This window comes from Balaenoptera borealis (genome assembly GCF_965194805.1).
Source record: "Balaenoptera borealis genome assembly, chromosome: 18".
NCBI lineage: Eukaryota > Metazoa > Chordata > Mammalia > Artiodactyla > Balaenopteridae > Balaenoptera > Balaenoptera borealis.
In genome coordinates this window covers 18,178,287-18,191,093 of record NC_138877.1, presented here as the reverse complement: position 1 = coordinate 18,191,093, position 12,807 = coordinate 18,178,287, and the positions used below count along the sequence as shown (strand labels likewise).

Below are 12,807 nucleotides of genomic sequence, written 5' to 3'. Positions count from 1 at the left end.
ATTTGTAGAAAGATTTTTGATGACTGATTCAATCTCCTTACTTGTTATAGATCTACTCAGATTTTCTATTTATTTGTGGTTTAGTCTTGGTAGGTTTTGTGTTTCTAGGAATTTGTCCATTTCATCTAGGTTATCCAATTTGTTCTTCATAGTACTCGCTTTTACTCGTTTTATTTTTGTAGAATCAGTAGCAATGTCCTCACTTTCATTTCTGAGTTTTAGTCTTCTCCCTTGTTTTCTTAGTCCATCTAGCTAAAGGTTTTATCAATTTTTTGTTGATATTTTCAGAGAACCAACTTTTGGATTCATTGATTTTCTCTATTGTTTTTCTATTCTCTACTTCTTTAATCTATGCTCTAATTTTTATCATTTCCTTCCTTCTGCTAGCTTTGGGTTTAGTTTGTTCTTCTTATTCTGGTTCCTTAAGTTGTAAAGTTATGTTGTTGATTTGAGACCTTTCTTGTTTTTAATGTAGGTTTTTAAAATAAAGCTTACAATTTCCCCCTTAACACTGCTTTTGCTGTGCCCCATAAGTTTTGGTATGTTTTTCTTTCATTTACCTGTAATTGCTTGCTAATTGCCTCATAATTTCCTCTTTGATTCTTTGTTATTTAAAAATGCATTTTTAATTTCCACAAATTTGTGATCTTTCCAGTTTTACTTCTGTTGTTCATTTCAAACTTCATCCCATTGTGGTCGAAGAAGATACTTTGTAAAATATCTGTCTTTTTAAATGTGTTGAGACTTAATGTGTGGCCTAACCTATGGTTTATCCTGGAAAATGTCCCATGTACCCTTGGGAAGAATGGGTATGCTGTTGTTGGGTCGAGTGTTCTGTACATGTCCATTAGATCTAGTTGGTTTATTGTGTTAAGTCCTCTTTTTCCCTTAACTATCTTCTGTCTGGTTTTTCTCTCCATTATTGAGAGTAGGGTATTGAAGTCTCCAACTATGATTGTAGTGATATTTCTCCCTTTGATTCTTTCAGTTTTTACCTCATATATTTTGCTAATCTGTTATTAAGTGAAAAAATGTTTATAATTGTTATATCTTGCTGTATTGAAACTTTTATTAATATAAAATGTCCTTTTTTGTCCCTTGAAAACTTTTTTGGTTAAGGTCTATTTTGTCTGACATTAGTATAGCTACTCCTGCTCTCTTTTGGTTACTATTTGCATGGAATATCTTTTTCTATCCTCTCACTTTCAATCTATTTTAATCTATTTTTGTCTTTGGATTTAAGGTGAGTCTCCTATAGACAAACCATAGTTGGATCATATGTTTTTATCCATTCTGCCAATCTCTATTTTCTGACTGGCGATTTTAATCTATTTCCAAGTAAAGTAATTACTGATAAGGAGAGCCTTACTTCTGTCATTTTGCTGCTTGCCTTCTAGCTTTTTGTTCCTCATTTTCTGCATTACTGTCTTCTTTTCTGTTTAGTTGATTTTTTAATAGTGAAACATTTAAATTCCTTTCTTATTTCCTTTTGTGTATAGTCATAGCTATTTTCTGTTGAGTTTGGTTATTACATTTAGTATCCTAAAGTTATAACACTCCAATTTAAATTTATACCAGCTTAACTTCGATAATAATTTTTAACACAGTAATCATTTAATAGTTTTTAACATACAAAACTCCTACTCCTTTACAACTCTATCCTCACTCCTTTCAGTTGTTGATGTCACAAAATTATATCTTTATACATGTGTGCCCCAAAATATAATTTAAGAATTCTTTTAAATGTATTGGTGTCTAAAATTATGTAGAGAACAAAATGTGAGGTTACAAACCAAGGGTTTAATAATATTAGCTTTTAGACTAATCATTTTTTTAAAATATCCTAGTCTCTTAAATCATGTAGAAAACATAAAATGGACTTACACACCATTGTTACAATAATACCAGCTTTTATAATTACCCATGTGTTTACAATTATTTACATTATTGAGAGACACTTCTTCATACAGTTTCTAGTCTTTCTACTGTCCTTTCATTTTACCCTGCGGGACTCCCTTGAGCATTTCCTTCAGGGCAGGTCTAGTGGTAATGAACTTTCTCAGCTTTTGTTTATCTGGGAATGTGTTAATTCCACTGCTCTTGAAGGGCAGTTTTGTTGGATATAAGATTCTTGGTTGAGAGCTTTTTTTCTTTGAGCACTTTTAATGTATCAGCCTTCTGGCCTCCAAAGTTTCTGATGAGAAATCTACTGATTATCTCATTGAGCATCAGTTGTATGTGATGAGCTGCTTCTTTCTTGCTGCCTTCAAGAGTCTCTCCATTTGATTATAATGTGTCTCAGTGTGGATTTCTTCAAGTTCATCTTACTTGGAGTTCATTAAGTTTCTTTAGTGTTTATATTCATGTCTTTTGTTAAATTTGGGAAGATTGTAGCCATTGTTTTTTCAAATATTCTCTCTGTCCTTTACCTTCTCTCTTCTTCTTCTGGGACTCCCACAATGCATATTTTGGTCCACATGGTAGTATTCCATAGGTCCCTTAGGCTCTGTTCATTGTTTTTCACTTCTTTTTCTTTCTGCTCTTCAGACTCAACAATTTCCTTGCCCTATCTTCAACTTCACCAATTTTTTCTTCGGCCTGATTAAATCTGCCTTTGAATCCTTCTAATGAAATTTTTATTTCACTTATTGTACTTTTCAGCTCCAATTTTCTTTTTGGTTTCTTTTTAGGTTTTCTACCTCTTTACTGATATTCCATTTTGTTCACACATCATTTTCTTGACTTTCTCCACGTCTCCCTTTCATCCTTTGAACATCTTTAAGATGATTGATTTAAAGTCTTTGTCTAGTACAACTGCCATCAGTTTCAAGGACGGTTTCTGTTGACTTATTTTTTTTCCTTGAATGGATCATACTTTCTTATTTTTTTGTATGCCTTTTGAGTTTTTGTTGAAAACTAGGCATTTGAATCTGATTACATGGGAACTCTGGAAATCATATTGTCTCCTGTCCCCTGGGTTTGCTGGTTCTGTTATGGTTTCTGGGTTTTGTTTTGTTTTGTTTTTCAATTGTTGTAGTCTGTCTCTATGCCAAGGATCATCCTGGTGTAAACTTAAGATCATCTCAGGTCTTTTCTGAGCCTATGCCTTTCCCTGGACATGTGCATTTACTTTCTAATTTTCCCCATATATGCAATTGTTTTTGAATGTCCTAGCCTTACTGTCTGGCTCCCAAAAAGGGAAAAAAGAGAAAAATGAGGAGGTGGGGAAGGGTTCCAGTTCTTTAAAACCCCTGTAAGTTACTTTAGCCATACGGGAAGAGGCTTGCAACAATGGGGGGAGGTGCAACAACAATGGTTGCTCTCCTCTTTGTCTGCATCTCTGTGATCAGAAGCAGCAATCAGCTATCAAAGCACAGATCCCTGACATTCGGTGGACAGGGTACTTTTTGCCCGCCCTGGCTCCTACAAGCTATGTGCAGGCTGCTCCAGGAACACATGCACAGCTGCCTGCCATGCAGCTGGGAGTAGGGGATAAGTAGCTGTTACTGTAGTATGCGCTGAAACTGACCAAAATGAATTACAATTTACTGTTCAAACCTTTCCCTGCAAGTTGCAAGCCAGACTCCAGAGTTCCAAAATAGTTACATCAGACAGATTCTGCCAGTATATTTGTTGTCTAGATGGGGAGACAGATTTCTGGTGCTTCCTACTCTGCCATCTTCCCCAAATCCTCTCCCATTGGTGGGTTTTTAAACAGAGCTCCTCTATGTCTATGAATCACTCTGGATGCTGCATTAAGAACTGACCACAGGGCGGCAAGGGTGGGTAAAGGGGGACCTGATAGGAGACTACTCCAATAATCCAGGAGAGATATAATCATACTTGACCACCATAGGGTTGCTGTGTTGATAAATACTTGAATCTGGATGTATTTTGAAGGTAGAGCCTCCAAGATATCCTGCTGAATGAGAGGCAAATAAAATTTTATGGCAAAGAAAGTGAATATAAGAAATGCCTATTTTTGAAATGAACAAAAATAGTCATGGAATTGTCCCAAGAAGCCACAAGGAACATTAGTTTTGACCATTTGCTCTGACATTCCCTATCTTCTCATTAAAATTCTTACCACCATTTTTGGTCATGGGCCCTGGTTTTGCAGACCCAGCCCTTTCTCTCCTCTGAACTGCATTGGCATGACCTAGTCTTACCATGTATTCTCATGGATGAAGCCTGTGACTACCCTTTTCAATGGGCCTGAAAACATCCATTTTGGCTCCAAAGATGAAAGCTGTTTTCTGCTTCTCAACTGAGGGCCTCCCAGAGATGATAGCCGATATTTTTACAGTAACAGCTTTATTTGGAAACACACAAAACCACCTGGAAAAATAGTATAGCCTATTGGTAGCTCTCCTGAACTACTCTGCTAGCATCAGAACCTCCAAAATTTTAGCAAGTGTTTTAAATTGTATAATTCTGAAATTAGTATGTCTTGCCAAAAAGGAGTTGGCCTACACTCTTAAAGACTGTAATATGTGACAGTAAAACACATTACTCATCTGCTTTTTCAATCTCTGGTACTCTCTACCAGGGGGCAGTTTATCCTTGAGAACCAGAAAATATCTTTGAGATCCTTCGACTCAATGAGGAGCACTGGAGAGAAGGGAGAAATCCCTCACATGTGACAGACATTTTAGGGGATGTAGTTGTAATTATTCTTGTCTTCAGACTCCCAAAAGTACAGTTCAGTCAACATTGTGAATCACGGAATTCTCTCACTGGTAAGCCCCCTTTCAAGGGTGTTAAATGTCTTGCTTGGCACTTTGTTTTATTTAGCTAACTTTTCAGCCTATTTTAACACGTGGAACCTCCTGAAACATGAGCCAGAGAGCGTACGAATCTAGCTCCATTTCGTTCTGGTCTGTCACTTTGGTGTTAGCATTTTCCTCACTCTTGTTTCCAGTTTGAGTTATGAAACCATTTCAGTTCAGTTTTAATAACCTCCCTGGCATGGCAAGCTCTACAAGAGCTGCCAAACTTAATACGTTGACTCCTTGTGAAGAGGGCAGCAGCTCTGGCCAGTGGAGGACGGGAGGTGGATTTTCTATAAACGCATCCGTTTTCCATTACAGCCCTTTCTGATTTGGTAGCAGACTGCCAGGTGCAGCTGGTTTCCTCTTCTATACACAATCATTTTTGACTTTGGTTTCTGAATTTCCTTGTCTCCTGACTCACCCGTGATCCTCTGACTAAATAAACTACCTCGTGATCAATCTTCCTGCCCGCAGAGTAGGTCCCAGAGCTCAGCAGCCATGAGAGAGCTAGCTTCACCCTGCACGACAAACCTCTGATCAGTGACTTCCATGTGTGTTTGTGGGGGCTTCCACGACCACCATAGGGAAACAGCTGCTCTGGTGCAGAGAGAGCGCCGTCTTTGTGGAGTGAAAGCAGGATTCTATTCTGCAGATGGATTTCCACATGAGCTGCAGGCATGCCACTGAAGGTGTCAAAACTCTCTGAAGCTGCACCAGTGAAAACTTTCCCCCCAGCCACTCCTCTGCAACAAAACAAAGGTCAGGCTAGGAGTCTGGGTCCCTAGTCTTCAGTCTCATCCTTTCCTAGATTCTGTGCTTATATAAGATGCAGACACACTCAACTCATTGGATGAAGGACATGAAAATATTCATTTCTTACAAAATGTGCAATAAACTGTAGATTTCATGGGCAGGTTTATAATATAGAGATGCCCTGCTTTAAGCCAATGAAATGCATGAAATTCCAAATTTATAAGCAAATAGAAAGGTTAAGGCAGTATAGAACTACTTGCTTTACAAGAAGCGTGGCAATAAGGAACTTTAAGTAGCTATTCACTATAAGGACAATAATATACCATCATTTCTTTATTCAGATAAGGTGAGCTACTCCTATAACAAGAGTATTTAGAAGAAAAAATAGGTCAGAGACAGATCAAAAAGGCTGCCCAAAACTGGTGTGTAAATTCCCATCTGGGAATGTGGCCACCTATAATTTCCTTTAGAACCACAGCTTAATCTTATTACACTTCCACTAAAATTCTCTCGGGAAATTAAGTGTTGGGGGTTGAGGGGTAAGGTGTCCTCGGGTTTTATCTGCTTCTTACCACACATGTGTTTGTGGCCTCCGAAAGCAGAGGCCTCAGAGCAGAAACCTCAGAGATGCAAAGTCACTGTGTGGAAAGAGCGCAGACATCTGGGCGTCTTTATCACCTGGGAGTTCTCAATCTTTTCTTCTGCTACCGCCTGTGATGGGTGATGATTTATTCCCATGGGCATAGACTGCAGGCTGCTGCATCAATAAAATAGACCAGGAGTGAAGTGCAGCTCTGCAGGTGCTGGCTGAAACCCCACCGCTTTCTCCCCTGATCAGGAAAGTGTCTTAGAGCGCAAGTGAACAAAAGAAGCATTATTGGAGGGGTAACTTGGGATGTACTCTTAGTGCTTTTACGCTTATCATCTGAAAACTTTGGTATCTTCTAACTCTTTTTAGTAACAGTTTGCTTGTTATAAACATCCCCCCTGAGATTTGCTGGTGTAATCTGCCATTATAAGGCTACAGACTGGAGGCCTGGGAGGGATTTGTCTGTCCTCTGAGCATCCAGAGTCCAAGAAGTCAGGAACAGCCTCCCCTTTGGACAGCTCCAGGTCCTGGCAGACCTGCTTAAGGGATGGAGCTACAGAGAGGAAGACAGAGGGGAAAACTCTTGCAGGACCTGGAAAAAGCCCTCTTATGCTTTTGAGTCAGGTCCTCCCATGCAGGTAGATGCTCACCATTCTGATCCAGCCAGTTGTTTTTGTTTTGTTTTGTTTTGTTTTTTTTCCTTTTTCTGTTGCCAGTGGTCTTCAAAGGCACAGCCCTTTTCTGAAACATCACAGGACCTTCTAATTAGCAGTCTCTGGCCGTGTAGAGTTGCAGCTTGTTTTATGTGTCCCAAAATAACCAGGCTTTTGCAAGTTTTTAAAACCCAAATTTTAATTCAAAGATATAACCTTAATTTATTGGTCCCAAGTTAAATGAGCACAAATTCTTTTGTAATATTGAAAATTATTTTTAAATTTAATAAAAATGTTCATGGAACTATTTTTTTTCCTTACTGGAAAAATAAGATATTATAGCAACAAAAAAAGGATCTTTAAAAAATGAAAAATCTCTTGTTATTACAACTTTTCTTCTCTCTCCTCCCCTGACCACTGGGGGACTTAACAGAATTCAGGTTCCTTGAATGGGAACTATTCTGAAGCCTGGTGTGGGGCTGGCCACTTTGATTCATCAAGGTTATATGTTAGTTAGAACAAATGGTAAAGGAGAAATTACCTCCTTATCCAAGGAGTGTCCTCAAGAAAGAAGAGTCAATGGGGACAACAGGGGCTTCTAAATTTGGCTTTGCAGAGTCTCTTGTGGGCATGGGGTGAAAAGTGGGGAGGGAGAAGGGAGCAGATATGGATTGAATGTTTGTGTTGCCCCCAATTCATATGTTGAAGCTCTAACCCCCAGCGTGATGGTACTTGGAGGTGGGGCCTTTGGGAGGTAATTAGGGTAAGATGAGGTCATGAGGGTGGAGCCCCCATGATGGGACTAGTGTCCTTAAAAGAAGAGGAAGAGACCAGAGTCCTCTCTTTCTCTCCACCAGATACAGCAAGAAGAAAGTTATGTGCAAACCAGAAAAAGGGCTCTCACCAGACACCTTGATCTTGGACTTCCTAGCCTCCAGAACTGTAAGAAATAAATGTTTATTGTTTAAACCGTATGGTAATTTGTTATAGTAGCCTGAGGTGACTAAGACAGGAGGAGAAAAGGTTGAGGGGAGCAAATTCAGGTTTTTTTCTTCCAACTAGAGAAACTCCACTTTCAGAAAAAGAGGGATTCTTTTTTTATTCAAACTGCTGTGTGTGTGTATGTGTATAGACATTCTCTAGGCTTATTATTTGATACCAATGCTTTATTGTCATTTAATGCCAAGTTCAATTTAAAACTTGGGGGTGAGAAATGATTATACTCTTAAGAAATTGCCCAAATTTCCTGTCTCCTAAGATTACTTACTTACAGAGGAGGGAACAGAGAAAAAAATTGGATTAAAAAAAGTTACAGGTAGTGAAAAAAGACAATTCTATCTTTTTTTTTGGTATGGGCAACTGCACTTGATATTGTGAAAGCAAATGATATATATACCTCCAGGAACTCTTCCAGAAAGAGCTACTCAGTAAGGGGGAGATTCATCATTAGTGCATTTGGAAATTACAGCTCTGGTATGTTTGCAAAGGATCATACATAGTCATGAAAACTCAAGAATAGCAAAGTCAATGAGTGTATTTAGAAGTGTGTATTCCTCTCCTGTCAAAGAATCTCTCTGTACATGAATGGCAGTTGTGTTCTCGATTTGAGGAACTGTTTCTTCTAATCAAACAAAATTCAAGCTAAGAGACCAATAGATCTTAGCAGTACAGACCATCCTGTAACAGAATGGAAAGAGATGTTTTTGAAAGCTTGATTGTTAGTGATGCCCATCAGTGTCTTTCAAGTAGGTAAATAGTATAGCATGTAACCATAAATACAGATTACAATGGCATGCAGGGTTATCATTCTGAAAAGAGGGAATTAGACCAGGGAACCTCTTCTCTATGCTAGAAACTGTTCCTCAAAATGCATGTAGTCTACTAACTGAGGAGATCTGGCTTTTATAATAAAAAAGGTACCTAATAACACAAAATCTGTGCCCAGTAGCCTATTGTTTCTGGTCATTATGAGAGACATCAGCAATGAGACTCAGAGATGGGATGGTGGTAGGAACATGAGCTTTGGAATTTGATTCACCCAGATCCAAATCCCAACTCTCAACAGAGTCATCTGAGAAAGTTATGAAGCTGCTCTGAGTCTTGTTTTCCTCCTTTGTAAAATGAGAACAAAATGACACATCTCACAAGGTCAAGTGAGATATGAAAATCATCTAGTAAAAACATGCCTTGCCCTCAGTAGCCACTCATATATATTGGGTTTCTTCTTTTCTTACAGTCTGAGAAAGGATGTATTATCTTATCAGGGGACAGGAATCTTGAGTGATTCAGCTAGGCTTCCCTTTTGATATTTTTCTGCTTGGTCCAGAATGCAAGGCCAGTACATGGAGAAATGCATGGACATGTCCAGGTAGAATATTAATGATAGGAGCTGCGTGGAAGTTGTTCCATTCACTAGCATCAATGTGAGTTTCCCATCTTCAGGTTCTGCTGAAGTGCATGTGGTGCCTGAGTGTTTACCTGCCTGGTGATGGCTCTGCCCATCAGCAGTGATGAAACCTTTAATGAAGAAGTTTTCAGAAGTCCTTTTAATTCCATTTCTTGGAGACGAAGTAGGGAAAAATCAGTTTTCTTGGAAATTATTGCAATCTGGCAAGAACTTTGAAAGTTGTTGGAGACACTGAAATTGGCTTGGAATTATCAAGCAGTTCTACTCTGTTTTAAATATTAGGCTTCCTGATGAGATTTCATTGAAGAAAGATTTCTGTGGCTCCAAAGAATTTGTAAACCATTGGCCTAGTGCAAGAGAGCCATAGTCTGAGAATGAAGAACCCTGTACTAAACTGAGTTCTGTCACTCATTTGCTGTGGGACACTCTACTTTTGTGTGTCACTTTCTTCAGAGTTAGAACAGGGAAAATACCATATATTGGGGGCATGACAGTAGGTTTTTTTTTTTTAAGCCTAAAGCAGTATCTACATCACAGAGATCATCTGAACACCCCAAGTTCACTTTTTCCTCAACAGAAGGTTTGCTGTTGTTTAAATTATCTCAATATCATAATTGCCTTGATGGCATCTCAAAACGCAGCTGAAATTAATTAGTTCATTGTGGAAAAACAGAACTTCTTTTTGCTTTCTTATGTTTTTTAACAGTAGGCAATAAGAAGTTTCCTAGTTCTTTCAGTTAAAGAAAGGACATTTATTTTTACATAAATTTGTTTTCCCGCCAATTCCAAAACAATATTTTCATGGAGCAAATCCGAGGAATAAGTAGAAAAAAACTTCCCGAGTTCCAACTAATCAGTGTTTCCTGTGAGTTCATCAATCCAATTCAACTGAGGGTGAAAACCACCTTTGTTCAATTAGAGTATGTGGAACACTATGCCCTTCACACCTGCTTTTCTAGCACACACAATGTGCAAACATTAGGCCACACAGGCGTTGCAAATTTACACCGTGAAAACATGTATCTAAATATTCTCACAACAAGAAATATTTTCCAGAGCAATGCTTTATAATTAATGACAATGCTTGTGAGCATTCATAAGAACATTGTGCAATAAACATAAATATTTGATTACTTAATAAATGTAAATGTGATATGAAGTATAACAAACACTGATTTAAAAGCTGACATTAATTGCCAATAGAAACTTAATCATAAGCTATTAATTTACCATAACATCTGGGAGTCTTGATTAAAATTCCAATAACCCAAAGAATTGTAACCTATTACACTCAATTTAGAAAAAGCAAATAGTGACCATTTCAATTGTAAGCTTTTGTCTTACTCACCATGCACAGCTCTTACCAAATGTAATCCTACCATGAGATAACTTTCCTATTTTTTGAAAAATGGCAGATAGAACACAGTGTACAGCAGGTTTCTATAGAAGCAAGATTTGGAGCTGAAAGGAGTGTGGAAGCTTCATAAAGATTTGCATCATTTATATTTTTATTGAAATGAGGATTTGGTCCAGGAAGAAATGGTAACAAATTGGGCTGAAGAATCCAGTCATGGGGAACTCTAAAATGGATTCCAGTCTTTATTGGGAGGAGGAGAAAAGGAGGCAAGAAAATCACTTTCCTCATTCTTTACCCCTAGGCTACTAGCCGCAGCCCATGAAAAAGATCTCAGCCTCTACCCACTTGGAGACCTCCTTAACACTTGCCATTACAGGAGTCACTAATCTGATTGGTCAGAATTTGAAAGTGATCAGACCACATTTGCAGAGGGCATGGTCTTCAAAGGGGCCACCCTCCTGCTGTTCTACCTGTGCCCAGGTGGGCCATTAGCCTCCAAGTCTGCCCCATAGGCACAGGCATGTTTCCTCTCTCCCTCTCTCTGTAGGACACCTCACCATACAGAATCCAAGATTTAGATTCAAGGTGGAAAGCCTCACTCTCATTTGCTTTGGTTCTAAGTCCCATTTTCCTATCCAGTTTACCTGAAGTCTTGCCTTTTTTAGTTTTCAGCTACTTACCCAGATTAATAAGTTGATATTTCATGTTCCATTTCTCTAGTTATCACTATTTGTTCTGTCAAACCTGAGTGGGAAAGAGAGGCAAGTCATTGTCAGGGAGTATTTTGGGGAGAGAAGAGGCATAGGGTACTTAAAAGGAGTCTTCTTCAGTTCTCAGAGCAAAGAAAACATACAGAAAACAAAGACAAAGCATGCCAAGGAGAGACATCCTGGAAGGATGTTTTCTCTTCCCATCCCATCTCTTCTGTATTAGCCACCTGCTGCTGCCTGTATGAAGACTTTCTGGAGGTGACAAGTGACAGAAGCAGAGCTGCATCTAGTGCCTGAACCATTACATGCTCAGAGACAAAAACAAGTGACCAGGGAATGAATAACTGGGAAAGATAAACTGAATGCAATGTTTTGTTTTTCAAAATAACATTTTGTTTCCTGATTTGATGTGTATGTGGAAAATAGAAAAAAAAGCACAAAAAGGAAAGCAAATATCATCTGCATCCTACTAACCAGGAATAGTGATTTTCTGTTTCCGAGTTCCCCAAGGCCACCTCTAAGCTGTTGGCTGCCCCGCCTGGTTCTGCGTAGACTCAGCTGCTGGTTGCAGTACAGGTGTTAAAGACCTCATTAGCACACTTTCGCTACTCACGTGGAGAACTAAATACTCTCAAGTGACTCTTAAGTTCTCCCAGCACAATCCATTTCTGCGGCAAGTCCAGAGTTTTAGAAGTTTGTGTGTCTCTGCGGCCTTCTCTTGAGCCATTCTGATTTGTCTTTCAAGAAGGACACGTGTAACTGCACTGTGTTAGGCCCAGCTGTTCCTGATTTCCCTGCTCCAGCTTCCTTCCGCACACATATTACTGGTTTCATTTTATTTGTGGGGCACGGAGGTACTATCATTTTTCTTTCTTTCCCACCACTGAACAGAGAAACAAAACAAGCAGCAATGGTTTAAAACCATTTCTTTCTTCACAGCTCCAATCTAAACTGTCCAAGGAAATTAAGTCCCCATGTGCTGGGGAGTTGTATTTCTGGCTGACATGCAAGTAGAGGACAGGACCTTTCTAACTGTTGAATAGTAGGGCACAGAGAAGCCAGAATCCTAAACATGGTATTGGGTCCAACGTGCTCCAACATGCATGTGCCCATGGGTGTGGTGAACACGCTTTCTCCTTAAAAAGCAGGGCGAGGTCTGAAGAATACAGTTCAAGTAACAGAACAAAGTGATTTTTTTTCCCACAAATGTATTTTCTTCCAACATTTTGAGCAATAGATCACATTGTTATATTATTTCTTTCTAATCATTCCTCTTCTGTTTTCTTGTCAGCCTTCTCTTTCTTCTCCTAAGTATGGGTGTCTCCAGGGTTCTATTCTTGATTCTTTGTCTTTCTCTTTTATAAACCCCCTCTCAGGGAAGTGGTAGCTCACCTTGACTTCAGTTAGCACTACTCTGCAAAGGACACCTAGACCCTCCCTGAACTTCCCTGAAAAACAGTCTAGCAAAGCTAAGAGTGTGCATTTTCAAGTCCCAGAGCTACACTATTGCTGTGTGCCTTTGAAAAAGTTTTTCAGTCTCTGGGCCTCCATTTCTCCATCCATACA

The 12,807-nt window shown here is 39.0% G+C and overlaps 1 protein-coding gene across 1 annotated transcript in view; it reads left to right on the top strand.

Moving 5' to 3' along the window:
- The window catches only part of LOC309615635 (uncharacterized protein), a gene marked incomplete at its 5' end in the record, with an annotated part of 609,457 nt that overhangs the window by 535,510 nt on the left and 61,140 nt on the right, over positions 1 to 12,807 (top strand). The window contains one exon of the mRNA XM_082365667.1: positions 7,625 to 7,709. Coding sequence (XP_082221793.1) covers positions 7,625 to 7,709 — 85 coding nt within the window. The remainder of the gene's footprint in view (positions 1 to 7,624; positions 7,710 to 12,807) is intronic.